The 18802-nt window shown below is 39.5% G+C and overlaps 4 protein-coding genes across 7 annotated transcripts in view; 2 read left to right on the top strand and 2 right to left on the bottom strand.

Moving 5' to 3' along the window:
* Positions 1-3238, bottom strand: part of LOC128881948 (uncharacterized) — an 8992-nt gene extending 5754 nt beyond the window's left edge. The window contains exons 1-2 of one of the 2 annotated variants that reach the window (XM_054133417.1): positions 2544-2776; positions 2161-2213 (exon numbers count right to left, since the gene is read on the bottom strand). In XM_054133417.1, coding sequence (XP_053989392.1) covers positions 2161-2213; positions 2544-2589 — 99 coding nt within the window. In that variant the 5' untranslated portion in view covers positions 2590-2776. The other variant, XM_054133418.1, reaches the window with a different exon arrangement.
* The window catches only part of LOC128881940 (serine/threonine-protein kinase OSR1-like), a 14000-nt gene extending 3504 nt beyond the window's left edge, over positions 1-10496 (top strand). For all 3 annotated transcript variants that reach the window (XM_054133397.1, XM_054133396.1, XM_054133395.1), the window contains exons 2-11: positions 197-322; positions 4154-4482; positions 5553-5665; positions 5941-6191; positions 6466-6638; positions 7047-7284; positions 7353-7467; positions 7578-7840; positions 8118-8304; positions 8456-10496. In XM_054133397.1, coding sequence (XP_053989372.1) covers positions 197-322; positions 4154-4482; positions 5553-5665; positions 5941-6191; positions 6466-6638; positions 7047-7284; positions 7353-7467; positions 7578-7840; positions 8118-8304; positions 8456-8533 — 1873 coding nt within the window. In that variant the 3' untranslated portion in view covers positions 8534-10496. The remainder of the gene's footprint in view (positions 1-196; positions 323-4153; positions 4483-5552; positions 5666-5940; positions 6192-6465; positions 6639-7046; positions 7285-7352; positions 7468-7577; positions 7841-8117; positions 8305-8455) is intronic.
* A 586-nt stretch (positions 10497-11082) lies between these two features.
* LOC128881938 (probable ATP-dependent RNA helicase kurz) lies at positions 11083-16773 on the top strand. Its single transcript, XM_054133393.1, has 16 exons — positions 11083-11388; positions 11480-11659; positions 11727-12005; positions 12066-12659; positions 12735-13086; positions 13172-13391; positions 13476-13674; positions 13735-13967; positions 14118-14341; positions 14411-14653; positions 14724-14913; positions 14981-15121; positions 15330-15533; positions 15620-15838; positions 15915-16012; positions 16078-16773. Exons 1-16 carry the CDS (start codon positions 11314-11316, stop codon positions 16152-16154), a joined length of 3528 nt encoding a protein of 1175 aa, XP_053989368.1. The 5' UTR covers positions 11083-11313; the 3' UTR covers positions 16155-16773.
* LOC128881947 (thioredoxin-related transmembrane protein 2 homolog) lies at positions 16624-18681 on the bottom strand. The gene is made up of 6 exons (XM_054133415.1): positions 18137-18681; positions 17873-18069; positions 17385-17565; positions 17123-17309; positions 16842-17037; positions 16624-16765 (listed from the first exon to the last, which is right to left on the bottom strand). The coding sequence occupies exons 2-6, from the start codon at positions 18014-18016 to the stop codon at positions 16667-16669; spliced, it is 807 nt and encodes a 268-aa protein (XP_053989390.1). The 5' UTR covers positions 18017-18069; positions 18137-18681; the 3' UTR covers positions 16624-16666.
* Between the last annotated feature and the right edge of the window lie 121 nt (positions 18682-18802).

An 18802-nucleotide genomic window follows, 5' to 3' on the forward strand; every position in this document is an offset into this window, starting at 1 on the left:
GAGTTGATATTAATTTTAAAATTAACATCTGGATGCAAAAGTTTCAACCACTCTTTGCTAGGAGTACTCAACAATGAGTTGATGGTATTAAGTGTGCTATCTGTATTTTAAATAATTTGTCCTGCTGATCTGGGAGTTGAACCGCGACGCCTGACGATATGCAACCAGCCTGACAGAGGCGTTTCTGTGGTTGCAGAATTGCAGGCGGCATGAGGCAACGCAAAACCACTCTTGGCGCCGCGGCGCCTATATCCACGGAAGAAGAGAGGCTGAAGTTCCAAGACAACAGGTTCTTGACGACTTTGGTGCTAGGCAGAAATAGGTGAGTGCGCACGTATTCTTCTATAGCTTACGCCAACCGTCGCTAATTTACCTACATCGCATTCGAGTAACTTTAAGTTTTACGTAGGCCATTTGCGAGTCTTGCTGACAAATAAAATCAGAATAAATTCCAGTGGTAGCAATGTCAACAAATGGAAATATGGTGAGAATGTACTAAATTTAATTGTCAAATACCACTTGAAAAAATATGTATAGAATTGTGGTGGTACTTCCTGTCCTCGTCACTAGAGGGACACCATCGTATGTTTCTCACAAGTCCTCGGTCCCGCCTAACGTTTATATATAAAGTTATTCTATCAGCAGGCCCAAGACGAAACGCTCCCTTCCTTTTCTCCTCTCTCGCTCTCTCTCTCCACAGCCACCACAGCCAAAGAATATATATGACAATTAGAAAATATAATTAAATAGATTTACAAGAGAAGAACGAATAACCCTTTACGGGGAACAATTCGTGTTTAATTTCGGTCCAACGTCGTGCCACTGCATAGTTATTATTTCCAAGTTAGACCAACGTTTCCATTTGTTTCGTAGAAATTTACAATTCACGATGGTGTGTCGCGAAGACACTTGTTGCGAAACGTGACATACTAATTTCAAAGGTATTCGCATCCGTCTGGATCCGTAATGAGGGATCGTGAATCGTGCTCGCGTGTTCTTTCGTCGCCGTTGCAATTTTATTTTAAATTGAATCCAAATTCTTTAATTACGCATAAAAAAAAAATATATTACTACAATATCATCCAGTAATCATAATAACACGAATTAAAGAATGCTAACTGGAATCTTAATTTTCTTCTCAGAAAATTATTATTACAGTCAAAGAATTGTACGACCCACAATTAAAGGTCCTATGTGCAGCGAAGAGAATGTTTCGTACTTTTCGCGTGATAGAGTTATTTTCGATACAATTTCCCATCGAATGGTATCGTCATAATATTTGCCTAGCATTCGCTAAACGCGTTAATAGCCTCCGTTTGTCGAAGTTGTACGCACACCGGTAAAATTAGACCTGGAAATACTAAATTTAATCGCAATTCACGGCTGCAAATTAACAAGCCCGTTTAACATCCTCTTAAACGAGTTATTACGGCTCGAGAAGACGCGTAGACGTAGCAATAATTCGATGGTAAACAACGCGAGTTTTCTTAATGACGTAGCAGTACGTTCGTGATAATTAAAGTTCTTAAAGGCCGCGGGCACGATATACAGGGTGTCCCAAAAATGTTGGAGGTCCTTGATAAGGGTGGTTCAAGGGGTGATTTGAAACATCTTTTTCCTTTGCAAAAATGTCGGATGGAGCTTCGTTGAGGAGATATTAAGGGAAAACGTCGACCAATCAGAGCGCGAGGCGACCGCGCTCCCCGACCAATCAGAGCGCGAGGATGCCGGTGGAGCGATCGCGGTAGCGAAGGCTACGCTACCTCGGCCGCTCCAACGGTATCCGCGCGCTCTGATTGGTCGTGTTTTTTTTATTAATATCTACTTAACGAAGCCCCATCCGACATTCTTGCAAAGGAAAAAGTTGTTTGAAATCACCTCCCGAACCACACCTTTCAAGGACCTCCAACATTTTTGGGACACCCTGTATAAGCGAGGAGCAACGTTGCGTGTTGCAAACGTTTTGGAATAGCACTCGTGACAATTTGTTTCCCGTTGTTTTCATCAAACAGTTCTTTCCTTCGTTAACTCGTATCGCAAATTAATAAACAATTCCAAGTCGTTTTACTACTTGATAGCTTGCTACTTTGTATCGTTTAAATATTTTGGATGTGTTCAGATTTCCGTAAGTGAATGTTCGTGTACATTTGAAAATCTTACCACCAGAAGGTAACTCAGTCGTATCATGGTTTTCTCCTTCGCGCTTCCGTTTCCTGAAAGGCACTTTCGTTAGAAACCGTACGAGAACTCACTGACGTAGTTACGCGCATCCGTTGAGCTTATTTTATATGGACAGGATCCAAACACGTCGGTTTTATCTGTCATTTCGAAATTAAAAAAATTGATCCTCGTGTAAATGGCAAAATCTGATATCGCGCGGCGCGTTCGATTACCTACCGTTTAATTGAATCGAATTCTGCGATCTACTTATGACGTTATAACCCTCGATATTTATCCAATGGTAGCCATATTTTTCTTTCTCCTTTCGTTGTTTTATTCGTATCTTATTTGTTTTATTCGTATCTTATTTGTTTTATTATTACCTTGCTCCCTTCTTTGTACACTCTGCCATGCTGACTCTGATCCCATTGCAATTGTTCCGCCCCTGCAGGGGCATAATCAACAATTCTGTCTCGTTAAATATGAAATAATACTTTAATTGCTGAGTTAATTCATCCCACTAAATCTCAACAAACGTTAACAAGCAAAACTCGACTACTCTGAAGAATTCATGACTAAATAAACGGGACTCGTGTCATTTTACATATTAATTTATTCAAATTAACAACGTACAAACAATTCTTTCATCCCTAATTACAAAGTTCGCGGTCCTCGAGCTCTGGGGGCACCCCCCTCCTAGCTACGCAGCTGCGTATCTCCGTCTCGCTCCCACTCGGCGCGCTTCTCCGCCCCTCCTTCTTTCTCCGTCCTTCTCCAACATGGCGGCCGTCCTTTTCCCGCGCGTTTCTCGATACACGCGCGAACGACGATGAAAGCACTTCAATTACTAATCGCGACAAGCATGCCGTCGACCAAGTTTATGGTGGGATTCCACTTTGACAGACGGGCCAGGATTAACCTTAATATCGCGGTCACGTATCACGCGACGCTCCTTCTCTCGCCCGAAAAAATATTTCCAACTGTTCGCCAGTAGCGGCGTAGCCCGCGCGCCAGACTGCAGTGCTTATGTCGGATAAATCGTAATCTCTGGCCACTCGACGCCCACCTGGTGGAGCACCGTGAGTAAAGCCCTGACAGAGATTTTTCAGAAATATTTGAGAGATTGGGGCACGTTTCTACGATATTAGATCGGTTCTATAGACAATCAATTGGCGCCTATAGGTCAGGACAGAAACTCTATATGCATAAGAATTTTCGAAATTTCATTCAAATTTATCGTTAAAATTTTCAATTTGTAAGATAAGTGCATCATAAGGATATTGTATAGATATTATAGATAGAGCAGGGTCCCACTGTTGGAAAGAGAAGATACACCGCTGTACCTTATCTATCTTTGTCTACTAACGCACGCGCAGTCAGACATTAATTGGTTGTAGAATTAACTTTGTATATTACGAATTTATAAAACGTATACAGCTGTTATATCACGCATTTATACCATGTATATATTACATAGCAGTAGCAACTACAAAATATTACAAGAAAATAATCGAGTTAGTAAATTTAACATAATTTATGAGTTAACGTTAAGATATTCGAAAGGCGCGCGGGACTATGCGGTTGCACGCATGCGCTGGTAGACAAAGACAGAATCCATCTGAGTACTATCCATCTTCGTCTACTAACGCACGCGCAGTAAAAGCCAGACGTTCATTGGCTATCGAGTCAGGTCCGTATATTACGAATTCATTAAACGTGCAAAACTATTATATTACGCATTTGTACAATTAATATATAATTTTATATTTATTTACTCAATGTTAGATTTAGACCAAAATCGAAGGATCCCTTTGGGAATTCTTCAAAAAATCTTTCTCCCATTAAAAAAAAAATCGGTTTTCCACTTTAGAGAAAAACTTTCTATCAATTTTTCGTGAAAAACTGAATCGTTTTCTTCATAAACATATCAAGCATAAATACGCAAATGAAACTACAAGATCTTTCACCGAAAATATTGGCCAATTTTTCGCAGAAAAATTTCGCCCGACGTCCTGCCCTCCTGTTCCCCAGGGATCTTCAGACAGAAGTCCTTCCGTTCCTCGACGCCTCCAAAGAGCGCCGCGACGAGCGTCGACGTTCGCGCAGGCGTCGATACGAGAAGTCCACGTGAGCCTAAAACACCTAACAATAGCGTTCGCAGCAAGTGCGGCGTGTTACTGCTCGCGCGGGGCGCCCGAGGTGCCAGCAAGCACGCGCGCCTTGGCACGGCACTGGCGAACAAAATGGCGTCCTCAAGCTCCACCACGGTCGTGCAGGGCTGGCCGAACACCAAGGACGACTACGAGCTCAAAGAGGTTATTGGTGAGTAACGTCACCCTTTCGCTTTTTCCATCGCTCCGGATGACCAACGGGCCCGTGGACGTTTTTTCTACGATAACCCTTCGGTGCAGCGAGATACGATCACCGGGTCGTGGACGACGAAAACGTTTTCTGGTCTTCTTGACGTTACCCAACGAGTTCCTCGAGAGGAACGTTACATAAAAACGCGAGATCGAGCGATCGTCGATGTTATTTCGACGCGAAACGTGACGCTGGATTGGATCGCGACACGTTGCTCGCGTTTACGCGTCCTTCTCTCTCGCTCCTGCTGTCTGTGGTCTCCGTCTCGCTCGCACTCGAGGGTGCACCGTATACCGGTGTCTCGTACGTCCTAACCTATTTAACCTGCTGCGAAAAGCGAGACAACGATTATACCGCATACGGAATTACCTCGAATGTGAACTGGCACGAGGTCAAAAGATTACAAGGGTATCGCGAAACAAAAACTATTTCTCTTGTAGCAAATACTAGAAATGTTCGATGGTATGACGTTTACGATAAGCGTTTCGGAGTAACGTACGAGAGGTAGCATTAAAGTAGTTGTTCAGTGGATCTTTAACAAAACTTCACTTGCTTGTTCTTTGATCAAATATGAATCATGCGAGCCTGTTTCCATTTACATTAACCACCCCAATTTTATAAGAAACGATGCCAAATTTTCTAATTTTAACGCAGACCCTTATGGAATATACAGATTCTTCCAATTTAAATTAAAACACAATTTAGGAAGTTGCTGAAAGTTTAATATGTTACAAAGACCAATATTATAAACCATTTAAGAAAAGATAACAATTATTGGCTGCGTTGTTGCTCAGATATAATTTGTTAAAATCTGAAAATGAACATAGAGAAGGTTATTCGTTTCTAGAGCCAGATTTCCCTTGATTCCATTTATTTGTATTCATAGAGAATTACATTCTCTATAGCTCTCTTTTTACAAAAGAAAACTTGGACTAGTAAACTGTCTGTTTGCATTGTTATTTGCAAATTTATTTCTGTTGCAATTCATTATTATCAAGAAACATTTAATAATATTTTCTATTTAATTGCAGGAGTGGGTGCGACCGCGGTAGTACACGCAGCATTTTGTATTCCACGGCAGGAAAAATGCGCGATCAAGAGAATAAACTTGGAGAAATGGAACACGAGCATGGACGAGCTTCTGGTGAGGCTCGTTGTATTTAATTTAATCGAAAGCAATCGCAAAATTTGCTAATAAATCGTTTTGTCTATTCTGAGAAACGCGATTCAGATTATTATCGAAATTATCGATTGCGAGTTATCTGAAAGAGATCGTTCGATAAGATAACGTTGCATTATTACATTTCTGTATTGATTTCTGCATTTGAAGTTTCATATATTTCTGAATATTCAATCCTCTATGATTAAATAAATATTGAAACGCATTCATTATGTTAAAGTACGTTTGATCTTTTACAGAAAGAAATACAGGCTATGTCCTCCTGCAATCACGAAAACGTCGTCACATATTACACATCGTTCGTGGTGAAGGAGGAGCTCTGGCTTGTTCTCAGGTTGCTGGAGGGTGGTTCGCTATTGGACATTATCAAACATAAAACGAGAACTACTAATTGCAAGCATGGAGTGTTCGACGAGGCAACGATAGCCACAGTGTTGCGAGAGGTGCTCAAAGGCCTTGAATACTTTCACAGTAACGGGCAAATACACAGGTACCTCTGAACAGTTCCTTCTTTGCCTCTTCTGATTGCTCTAGTCATATTTTATCGGTAGACTGCGGATCTCTATGCGTTATTATAGGAAATTTGGTATGTTTGGTATGTAAAATAGGTACATTTGCAAAGATTTTATTTTGCATAAAGATCTCCGGTCTATTTATAAATTATAGTTAGTCTTTTTTTTTTTTTAAATTGATGCTTCCAATGAAGCTAATGTATTCGATGCCCTTGTACATATAGACAAATTTTAATAACAGAATAATATTAGGGACATAAAAGCCGGTAATATCCTACTAGGAGAAGATGGCACGGTGCAGATCGCTGACTTTGGCGTCAGTGCTTGGCTCGCAACGGGTCGAGACTTAAGCAGACAGAAAGTCAGACACACCTTTGTGGGTACACCGTGCTGGATGGCACCAGAGGTCATGGAGCAGGTGAGAGAGGAAAGTAACATTACATCTTCTTAGCTTGCGTTTTTGTGTCGATATTTGTCTTGCACTTGTTTAGCACCCTATTCCTTAAATATTAAAAAATGTTAAAAAAATAGAGGCATGAAACTAATTTTGTTATGTTACTTTTATTTTCACGAAACAAAATATTCTAATATTAACAAAATCATTTGCAAAGCTACGTTCAATCGTAGATTCGAAGCATGATGTATGACGTGTAATTGTTGTATTTATCAAACGATACATACATTACGTTATAATGTTGTAAACGAGTACATAAAAGTTTATTTACGAATCAGGCGAAGCATGTTACGCTAACGAGCATGTTTTAACCGTGTTATTGGCGTTCCAGTCCAACAGATGCCTTGTAAAATCAATTATAATATGCGCGTGACTTTACAGGACCACGGCTACGACTTCAAAGCAGACATTTGGTCGCTAGGCATCACCGCGATTGAAATGGCCAGTGGCACAGCCCCGTACCACAAGTATCCACCCATGAAGGTGTTGATGTTGACGCTGCAGAACGATCCACCGACCTTGGATACCGCCGCCGACGATAAGGATCAATACAAAGCGTACGGCAAAACATTCCGAAAGATGATCGTCGATTGTTTACAAAAGGACCCGACCAAGAGGTAGAAATGAAAATTTATCATTGCTAAAACATTTAGATAGCAATCGTCAACGTTGAACAATTTTTCAGACCAACAGCGACAGAGTTGCTGAAGCATCCCTTCTTCAAAAAGGCGAAAGACAAGAAATACCTGCAACAAACCTTGGTAGCCATTGGTCCCAGTCTCGAGACCCGCGTGCAGAAGGTAAACGTTCCGACATCGAACGGCTCTGCTCAATTCTCTGTTCGATCACAATAATTCTCTAAACGCTTCGATGCTTGGCTCGTCATAGTTATTATCGTATCGATTTCTAGGCTTCGAAAAGACAACCTGGCACGTCTGGTCGTCTCCACAGGACGGTCACAGGCGAGTGGGTTTGGTCCTCGGAAGAGGAAGAAAGCGGCGCGTCCAGCGGCGACGAAGGCAAAGAGACTCTGCCAGTCAACACAATCGAGAATCCCAGTAGCGAGGAGGAACCTGACGAAGAGTTCTATGGGCAAGTGAAATCGGCGCCAAGTCAACTTGTTGTGCAAGCCACCGAGCAGAATGTTCCCATAAACTTGGTGTTAAGATTACGGTGGGTGGTGCTGAACATTTTTTCACTTAGATACTGCTCCAGTTATCTTATATCCTCCCAATTTCCCTGTCGATTCCTTTCCGTTTCCATTCCAGGCGCCCTGAAACACATTTCACCTTCGAAGACAGCCCCGAGTACGCATGCTCCCGTCTTATTCTTAACCTTGTCTCCACAACCACCGTCCACTAATGCTTTCACAATCTGCGATAAGTTAACTATTGCAATAAGTAATTTGAAACGCGATTTTAAACTACATTGGACGTTTTGTCTATTGTAGAAACCAGAAACGAGAGCTCAACGACATTAGATTCGAATTCGCTGTCGGCGTAGACTCTGCAGAAGGCATCGCAGCAGAACTAGTCGGAGCAGGCTTAGTCGATGGCAAGGACATCGTTGTAATAGCGGCGAATTTACAAAAACTAATAGACAGCGCTGGCCAGTTGCGGACAGTAACCTTTTCATTGGTAAAATGTCAATGTTTAATCCAAGGTGTATTAACCTTTTGACTGCGCGACGATTTTTGCCGGAAAATGATAAGACGAAACGCCCTTCGCAGTCTGAGGGTTAGTATTGGCTTTAGTATAAAATTGATAAATTATAAATTAATGTTTCTAGAACTCTGGTCACGCAGCCAACGAAGTGCCAGACGACAAAGCGTTAATAGGATTTGCTCAGATCTCCATCACTGATTAAACAAACCTCCACCTCGCATTCTGAAGTCTCAGGATACCATTCTTAACCAACGTTCAGAGAATGGAAAGTGTCAAAAGCTCGTCGGTACTATCCCCGATGGCTGAGAACAGCCAACAAGGGGACAGCTCTAGAAATCTTACGAATTCGTAGCACATTTTCTGTACTACTGCTTTCTTACTTTTTTTTTTTTTACAGCTTTTGCTACTTTCACTTCTCCCAAAGTTTCAGTAAAAGTGCGACAGAGCATTAGACAAATGGTATAGGTATACCATAGGTCAGTTGCAACAGACAGCTTAAAAGTGTACTCGAAGCCCTGTACAGACAATTGATCAGGAAAAAAATGCGAGTTTGCGAACGTAGGTCATCCGAACAACTCCCAAATTTTGTTTAATCTTCTTGTTACCCAAAGTACCAATGCCCTTGTACGCACCTTTGCGTACGAAGCAAATGAAAAGCATTTTCGATAGATACTCGAAGTAATCGAGTTCAAGTTCAGGTATCCGCGTTATTATTAAAAAGTTGATAACATTAAACATCATTTTATTTGGTGCGATGTAATTACAGAACGTAACGAGAGAGTTGAATCGAATTTTAACGGCTGTACTCGAACCGTTTGCGAACCTGATTGTGGTTTCACGCATGCCTTTTATGCACGCATAAAACATGGGACAAGAGGAACAGTATCGTCCGTACTGGCTTAAATGTCCACTTGCTCCAATCATTAATGGCTGTAGTTCCATATATTCTCAATCTATATCACTATATCACTCATATTACATTAATTCCCTGTAAATATTAGTAATCGAATCGTTTGTTAAGTTTACCATTCTATAAGAACCACGTCCACAGTTAATTTCAAATAACTAAGCAAACGAGTGGGAAAAATTGTTCGAGAGGTGCTTAAACATCTGGCTTACTTATTTGAAATACCATCCGCGAGCATACATTCTTCTACACGGTTAAGGATTTAGTTGAAGATATAGAAACACACGCTGAACATGTTTAACGCATTCTGTATCGAAGCGGTCGTCAATCTCTTGTATGATACATAAATTGTTAGCGTATTTCCTTGTGCTTGGATGTTACAGGATTCGTAGAACACGCGAAAGTACTAATGGAACGTGTTTTGTACTTAATTAAATAGAGTTACGATAGCGGATTTATTATTTTACGGCTTCGTAGAGGCGGACAAGTTGACCGAGAAAATGTTCCACGTGTCTTAACAAGTTTTAGGAACCCGAGCACACAGATATTGTATACAATTGTATTCCAACACAACATAGAATTGTTTATATTTCGATTATTTATGCGCGTTAAAAATATTTGTTGCGGCGTTAACCCTTTGCACTTTACAGACTTTGGCAGTTTTCAGATGGAATCGTTCGAATCACCAAAATCACGAAAAACTGTTAAACATAATCGATCGCCTGATCTGAAATACAAATTAAATTTTGCAAAGGGTTCAGGGATAGTGTTAAAAAATTTTAACGCGTGACAACTTAATGCTGGTTCGAATTGCGATTAAAAAAGAACTAAGTCAATCGAGCAAATTATTGTGATTAGGTTACTTCGAATTAACGTGATTCTGATATTTATCGATTCGAGGTTGAGACCACCGACGTAAAACGATAAAGGAAACAAATATTTTTTCGCAACGTTAGGGATTGATAACGAGAAACAGCTATCCGAAAATAAATCTGTTCGATCGAATATTTATTGCTTGAAGAAGAGGGTTTCGTGAATAAAGTCTACGATTAATCTTATGGTGAAACATTCTTTTTAATTCTATCGAGATTCCTTTATCTATTAGCGCGGACTAATAGACGTTATTAATTATGTCATCGGCTGTAATCGATCTAGAGGCTTGACGCAGTGCTTACCAATCTTACTGTTTCTTTTTATTATATTGATAAATAGAATATATATATAATTATTTGTTACAATAAAGAAATCGATGAGTACAGATACAAAATTGTCGCGAGAGGTTATTAGAAACATTCTAGTAGTAGAATGATTAGAACAAATTCAGTATATTCTTCGCTACAGCAATACAAAAAGAATTTAGAAATGATTACGTAACAACTAAGGTTTCAAAAATTGAATTCAAATTTTGGCGCCAGATAAATATGCGCCTTGAAAAAAGTTGAGTGTGCAGTGCTGTAGCTATAGGAAACAATGTATGATCCCGTAGCAACGGTTGGCGTCAAAACCACGAAAACCATTTTTTTAGTTATAAAGAATGTGTTTTGTCTGTAAAATTACTTCAATCCCTACCCCTACGTCATAATGTATCCACACAATTAACATTATTGCATGGTAAAAAGTATTTCCAATTTTCATTTATAATTCTATTTTTCTTTGGGACGACTAAGGGTGCCAGTTTTATGGTCGTGTTAGATACTTTACTGACGCTAAAACCAGTGCGCATGCGCAACTGGGAGCCAAATTTAGCATCACAGTGTGTAGATTGAATCAATTCAAATTTTCGCGCCAAATAAATTTCGTAAATATTTCGAACTATACGAATTTTCGTATGATTTATAACGTCTTTTACACGACAGGTTGAATAAACAAATAATATGTATCTCTATGTATTTGTTTTCATACAAGTACGTGCTTTATAGGGATTTTCGTATCCAAGTTTAACATAACCTAACATATGCTAACATAGCCTATGTAAACACAAAGAACAGCACGTGTCAAAAACATGAAAACAATTATTAAAGAAGAAACTCAAACAAGACACTTCTGTTTAACCTTTTAGTCGAAGAGAAATAAAAATGGGAAAGAAAAGGCACAATTGGAAAGCGAGGAGCGTTACAGAAGTGGAAATTGACAACTCTGGGACTAAAAAGGTATCATCACAGATATTCTATTACCACAGACACTTCGTATTAAAACATTTTCTACGTAAGAAAGATCATTAATACTATTTCTTCTGCGCAGATTGCTTTAGACATAAAGCACCATGCAGACAATTACGATACTTGTAACGCCTTAGTTCTTCCCAATGAGAAAAGAAAAACTAAAAACAAAGTACAAAAAGTAACTGTAACTCGATTACTGTCCAAAAAACGCAGGAAACAGCTGGAGAAGGTTGTCGAGAAGAAGCAGAAGAAGTTGCGCGTAAGTCTCTCAACATGCAAAACATTTCTTTCATTGACCAAGAACTTTATACTCTATTTAAAAACAGAGAGCTACACTGTTAGAAGAACTGGCAAAAGTGCAAGCACCGCAAGATGAGTTGAAGCAGTATTTATCATTGACAACTGTGCAAACCAAAGGCTTAAAGCGACACTTTAGAGAAGCAGAATTGCCTACAAAGGTGTACAATGAGAAAATTAAGAATGACGAAACTGATGGCATGGAAATTGTAAATGCTATTAAAGGAAGCAAAAAGAAGAGGCTAGCTATTTTAGAACATGAAGAGAAAAGCAATGTTTCCTCTGACCCAAATATTGTTGGATTCGATGTAAGTCAATGATAAGAGCTTGTTAATTGCTACAAATACTAATATATGTACTTGTTTTAGGAATCCAGCAGCGAGTTGGATTCGAATACTGAGGATGACGAATCTGAACAGGCAGAGATTGCTTCAGAAAATGAAAATCAACCTGAAAATGTCGAAAAAGATTCTTTGGTGAAAGAAAATAAATCTCCTGAGAAGAATATACGAGAGAAAGAAGACCCACCTGTCGCTACAGTAGACAAGATCTGTCCAAAGTTACAGAATTCAGCAGACAGAAAGCCTGCTATCTTTGTAGCATTGCAAAGGAAGCCAGAAATCCAAGCAGCTAGATTGAAGCTACCAGTAGTTGCTGAAGAACAAGCCATTGTAGAGGCAATTAATGAAAACCCTGTTGTAATAATCACTGGTGAAACAGGAAGTGGTAAGACCACTCAAGTCCCTCAGTTCTTGTATGAAGCTGGTTATGCTCGAGACAAACTGATAGGTGTAACTGAGCCTAGGAGAGTAGCTGCTATATCTATGAGCAAACGCGTGGCTGAAGAGATGAACCTCACTGAAAAGGAGGTTTCATATTTGATTCGTTTCGAGGGAAATGTTACATCGGATACAAAGATTAAATTCATGACGGATGGTGTTCTATTAAAAGAAATACAAAGTGTACGTAGTTATACAGTATAGAGTAGTTAGAATCGAATAGAATCGTTTAGATTTATCTTGATCAATTCTTTCCAGGATTTTCTGCTCACAAAGTATTCGATAATAATTCTAGACGAGGCTCACGAACGAAGCGTGTACACTGATATTCTAATTGGTTTGCTGTCGCGAATCGTACCGCTGCGCAACAAGAGAAGCAATCCTCTGAAGCTCGTGATAATGTCTGCTACGTTAAGGGTAGACGAGTTCGTAGAGAACAGTAAATTGTTCAAAGTGAAACCACCGGTATTAACAGTGGACTCGAGGCAGTTTCCAGTTACTATACACTTCAATCGGAGGACGAGCACTAACTATGTCTCTGATGTACTGCGTAAAGCGATTAAGATTCATACTCGTCTCCCTGATGGCGGTATTTTGATATTTCTGACGGGTGAGCTCTCCAAATACGCAAATATTTGCGTTATTATATAGATGTAGGTTGTGGGTTGAAATGGTTGTCGTTGTTGAAAATTCAGGGCAACGAGAGGTGAATTTTGTAGTACGGAAGCTACGCAAGATGTTTCCTGTGAAGAGCAAAAAGGAAATCTGGAAGAGACCACAGGAATCACAGAAAGAAGAAGGAGGTAACAGCGAGAACGAGGACTCGGATGATGACTTTCGTTGCAAGGAAGCCATACGTTATGCCAAACTACGACAAAAGAAGGAAATCCAATTGCCAAACATTGACCTAGACAAGTTCGTACAAGTATCCACGTAAACATATTCTATTAGTCCATCCTCTTATTCAGTCTGATCCCTAAAAGTATATACAATCCATAGCTACTCTGTGATTCCTGGCGACGACACGCACGAGGACTTAATCGAGCTAGAGGACGAAGATGACGAAGAAGCACAGCTGGACATGGACGAAGACGAAGACGTAGACGACGATATAATCGACCTAAAGGCTCGCGCAAATGCACAATCGTTATGGGTGTTGCCTCTTTATTCTCTCCTACCGAGTCACAAACAAGCGAGAGTAAGAAATTGCGAGTAGCTACGCGCGAACGAATCAGAATTAAATATATTCGTTCCACAGGTGTTCGAGCCACCGCCTGAAGACTGTCGGTTGTGCGTTGTGTCTACGAACGTAGCTGAGACCTCCTTAACGATACCCAATGTAAAATATGTGATAGACTGTGGACGTTGTAAAACAAGAATGTACGACAAGGTAACGGGCGTCAGTACGTACAGAGTCTGCTACACGAGCAAGGCGTCCGCTAATCAACGCGCAGGGAGAGCTGGCAGGACTGGTCCTGGCCATTGCTACAGGTGTCTATCGATACGCGTAATTGGACTGCGGATTCTTATAGATCTTACTAGGTTATCATTTGCCACAAATGCATAAGCATCCGCAATCTATCATCTGAAACAACAAATGCACACGTAATCCAATTGAAAATCAACAAACTTTACTTCCAGATTGTACTCCTCTGCAGTATTCAACGACCAGTTCGAGCAGTTCAGCCAGTCAGAGATTAAAAGGAAGCCTGTGGATGATTTACTTCTGCAAATGAAGGTAATGAACATCGACAAAGTTGTGAATTTCCCGTTCCCAACACCACCAGACATCGTCCAGCTGCAGACGGCGGAGAAACGACTATTAATTCTCGGTGCTTTGCATCAGTCTCCGCGTGGTAAAGAAGGTAATGCGTTATTATAAAACGTTACTTCATTTGTAGAAGTTTATTTAAATAGTTTTGCCGTGTTTGCAGATTCGTATAACGCTAAAGTCACAGGACTTGGTCACAGCATCGCCGCGTTTCCTGTTGCTCCTCGTTTTGGAAAGATGCTGGCTCTCTCTCATCAGCACGACCTCCTGCAATACACTGTGTGCATGGTCGCTGCACTCTCCGTTCAGGAAGTACTGATAGAGTCGTACGAAACGGATAATGGTTCCAACAAGTGGTTGCAAATGAGAAGGCACTGGGCTGGAATTGGCAACAGCTTGCTTCTTGGTAGGAAAACTGTATATTTTACTCGATAATATATTATATGATAATATATACAAGCGTGTACTTTGTAAAGGTGATCCAATGGTGTTGATAAGAGCTGTAGGAGCCGCAGAGTACGCAGGGACGAAGGGGAAGCTTCTCTCGTTCTGCGAGAAGCATGGCTTGCGACACAAAGCTGTGGTGGAAATTAGGAAGCTGCGACAACAGCTGACGAACGAAATTAATTTGAATGTACCAGACTTGAATCTCACTATCGATCCACAGTACGTAGTTTGCTGTATTTTACCTACGACCAAGAATTACTCTTTCTAATCTTGTGTGGTTATTTAGAATGAAACCGCTAATCGATTCGAAAGCCAGACTGTTGAGGCAAATAGTCCTTGCTGGAATGGCCGACCAGGTTGCGAGGAAAGTAATGCCTGATGAAGTTAACGAGGATCAGGACAAGACCAAGTGGAAATATGCTTACAAGTAAGATTCGAAGCATACATCTTCGTTAACTATTGAAGTGTAAGGGTGGAAACACCCCTTGGAAATAATTCTGTCTTTCTCTAAAATGAAAACCCAATTTTAAAAGAAAATGGTAGTATGCATTTTTTAAGAATGTACAATGTACATTGTGTATGAGTAATTTGTAATTCTACTTTCATCTTTACAAGATGGTCTCTTTTATATTTAGAACTTTGGAGATGGAAGATCCAGTGTTCATGCACTCGTCGTGCGTTCTTCGAAAATCGTGTCCCGAGTGGGTGGTTTACCAAGAAATATACGAAACGAATAAAATGTACATGCGTGGCGTAACAGCCATAGAACCCGAATGGCTGCCTAAATTTGCTCCTTCTTTGTGTCAACTCAACGAACCTTTAATCGATCCACCACCCAAGTATGTCGTTGCCATTTTTATAATAAATCAACTGCATAGCTTTTGTTATTTTTAACTGTTTATTCGTATCGTAAAATTTTACACAGGTACGACGAAGAGACTGGAAAAGTTACGTGCTGCATAACAGGGACAGTAGGCAGAGGCGGCTGGAGATTGCCAGTAATGAACATGGAACATCCTCTGTCCGTGGAAGGAGTGAAATGGTTCGCGTGTTTTTTTCTGGAAGGCAAAGTTTGCCCTAAATTGAAACGATTCGTCCCTTCGCTGTTGTCCACGCCGCAGAGCATTAACAAAACGTGGGCCAAGTGAGTTTTCTTTTTGTTAAAAGAGTACGGTGTAAAGAGTAAAAGTTGATTGAAACTACTTCCAATCTATTTTCAGATTAATACCACGAACGCACGAAATGACTCAGCTCTTGCTGTCTCAGGCGATCATGTCGAGAGAAAAGTTATTGGAAACTTGGGAGACGGATAGAAGTTGTGAGTATATCTTATATATATATATATTTCTTAGTAGAATAATTGGAAATTATTACGAATTTCAGTTCTTCTGTCTGCCTATCAAAAGTGGTTGCCGGAATCAGCTCATGCTGAAGTCACAGGCATTTGGCCACCTGTATAATAAACCATCTAAATTATTACAAGCGTGCACTTGTACATAAATTCCCCGAATTTTGTAATGTACGAAGATTCAATTCGTGTATATAAAAGCCTTAGGTATATTTTAACGATCATTTATTTCATGAAAATGCAACGTCGCATACGAGGTATATATAACGTAACTAGAAGCTACATTTCGCTTTGGATAAATATATGATAATGCAAAACATCTTATGCGTGTAAACGATACTTGACACGTGGCACTTTTCGATATCAACATCATTCGTAGCAATATCTATCGCTACGATATTTACTAATCAGAACACAGTGGTACACGAAACCGCGTGTGATGGTAAAAGGTACAAGGAAATATTTACAAATATTAGTATGTCGCTATAGATTAAAGTTTGCGCGAGACATCGACTGTACATACGCGTAATACATAATCCGTTCTACGTAGTAGTAGAATCCTTCGTTTGGCAGTGCTATAGAATTGGTAACATTTGAACAAATGTTTAAAAAACACAGATTACATTAATCTGCCTTTACTGTTTTTCTCTCCTTCTTCTTCAGGAGACTCTTTTTACAATCTTTGTAAATATTGTTGAGATCGAATGCTGCCTTTATGTTGTCCTGCAAAACGACAACCTCTTTGTAAAATAATTATAAAATTAAAATGAAAAGATAATGCAATGCACATTGTACGCACCAGTGAAAAAAGAAATTTAACCAGTTTGCCTTTGTGATCAGCATGAGGACGCCTTTCCACCTCTTTGCCTTCCTTGAACAGAATCAAGCTCGGAAGTTGTTTGCTAGTGCTGGCATCGCTGATGTGATACTTTGCCCCAGCATCTGGATATCTTCCAATGTCTACCTTCCCAAATTTAAAATTTTCCAAAGCATACCTGAAAATTGTCCATACGATATAACATCTGTAGAGGAAGAATATATAACAATACATCACAGATAAATGCGGATAATTCAACAAACTCTGCGGATAGCTCAGAAAATATTGGCGCGAAATTGACGCAAGCTGGGTTCCACGCCGTATAGAATGCGACCAGCCAAACAACTCGTCCATCTCGTTGTAGCTCTTCCTGTAATCCATTCGCGCCACGCAGGTAGATCACATTCTCTGGGCCTTGGTATGTTGGCTCAGGGAATATTAAACCGCACACTGTAATTACATGAAGAGCTACATGAAATATAACTTGTGTGTTAAATGTAAGATTGTTATACAATAGACACATACAGATGAATATAACAGCGAACAATATCCCCATACGAATGTCTGCATAGAACCAAAGAATCAAATTGGCAACTTTGGTGTAAACAAAACTGGACGACAAGTAGTTTATCATGGTGACGCTTCCAGTTTTCCGTGACCTTATCATTATAACTATGATAAGGAAAAATAGAATCTCTGTTTCTCTCTACAAGAAAAAAGGAAAACACTTGAATACCATATCAAACTCCATGTATGGACGACAGTGCTTCTCACTGGAGAAGTAAGAAAATTCATTCTAAAAGTTAAGCATCAAATAAAATAAAATTGAATGAAATTCTTGAATTTCAACAAAGTTACAAAAATAAATACTACGACAAATCTATGATTATACAGTTTCCGATAGCCCAAATAATATTTAATCCTGGCAGAAATTTTCAAGTATATTTGTCTGACAGGCAACGTGTTAAATGATAATAATTATTGGACTGTCAAACCAAGTTCTGTTCACTTACCCCATCGAGTTCGCAGTCGGTTTGCGCGAAAATGTAATGACAAACAAGCGGTACACGTTTCGAGACGATGTACGAAACGCTGAGCAGGATGTTTATCAAGTAATAGGGCTTTAACACGAGCCGCAAGTCCTTTTTAAAAGGCATCTTGAAAGAGCAAATGCGTTCAGGTTACGAGCACAAGTTTCGATTGTACGATTCTGTTCCAAGGAATAATTATCGATAAAATGAACTTGACGCAAGTCTTAAAATATTTCTTACGGTTACCATGAGCTCAATGTCTTTTCTATTTTACGACATAGACGCCCGAAGCTCTTTGATTAGGAATTACTCGTGTCGAGAAACCTTTCCATGTTTACGCGAACCTTCAAAATCGCCATCAATCGCCATTAACGAGGAGAGCGCAAGACCTTCATCGATTTCATTGAAACTTTGTATGCTAGTAGATTTTAACGTCTTGTTTAAAAAAATATTATATAATAAGGGTAGATACTTGATGCCTTTTTAAATATATATGATCAAAGTTTCATTATTAAAAGTAAATAAGATTTTGTAACTTTTAATTACAAATAAGGTTGTATTTCAATGATAGTGTAGCGAACTTGCACGGTTTCAGCTACGGTTCAAGTCCCCCGAGGATGTATCTTATTTTTTTTCTTCAATTGAGACCTTATATAAAGTAATCAAATTTTTTATTTTTATACTTTTAATTTCCCTTTTAATTTCCGTCCGTGTCTGATTAGTATTTAAGTTTAAATATACAATGTTTATATGTAAGATGAACATTCTAAACTTTATTGTTCTAATTCTTAAGCATAACTCTTGACAAATTCTTCTGTATCATTAGATAAATTAGAGTTAAGTGTGAAAGTAAAAGTACATATATCTATTCCTTATTTACTTATTTGCAATACCCCATTACATATCGAGTAC

This window comes from Hylaeus volcanicus, chromosome 9, assembly GCF_026283585.1.
Source record: "Hylaeus volcanicus isolate JK05 chromosome 9, UHH_iyHylVolc1.0_haploid, whole genome shotgun sequence".
NCBI lineage: Eukaryota > Metazoa > Arthropoda > Insecta > Hymenoptera > Colletidae > Hylaeus > Hylaeus volcanicus.

What these genes read in the sequence shown, in the direction of transcription:
- LOC128881938 (XM_054133393.1), top strand. Translation starts at nt 11,314, where the DNA reads ATGGGAAAGAAAAGGCACAATTGGAAAGCGAGGAGCGTTACAGAAGTG. An exon ending in ACAACTCTGGGACTAAAAAG is followed by an intron (nt 11,389 to 11,479) that starts GTATCATCACAG and finishes TCTTCTGCGCAG; the next exon opens with ATTGCTTTAGACATAAAGCA. An exon ending in TATTAAAAGAAATACAAAGT is followed by an intron (nt 12,660 to 12,734) that starts GTACGTAGTTAT and finishes AATTCTTTCCAG; the next exon opens with GATTTTCTGCTCACAAAGTA.
- LOC128881947 (XM_054133415.1), bottom strand. Translation starts at nt 18,016, where the DNA reads ATGCCTTTTAAAAAGGACTTGCGGCTCGTGTTAAAGCCCTATTACTTG. An exon ending in GTTCGCTGTTATATTCATCT is followed by an intron (nt 17,310 to 17,384) that starts GTATGTGTCTAT and finishes ATGTAATTACAG; the next exon opens with TGTGCGGTTTAATATTCCCT. An exon ending in TTAAATTTCTTTTTTCACTG is followed by an intron (nt 16,766 to 16,841) that starts GTGCGTACAATG and finishes GTCGTTTTGCAG; the next exon opens with GACAACATAAAGGCAGCATT.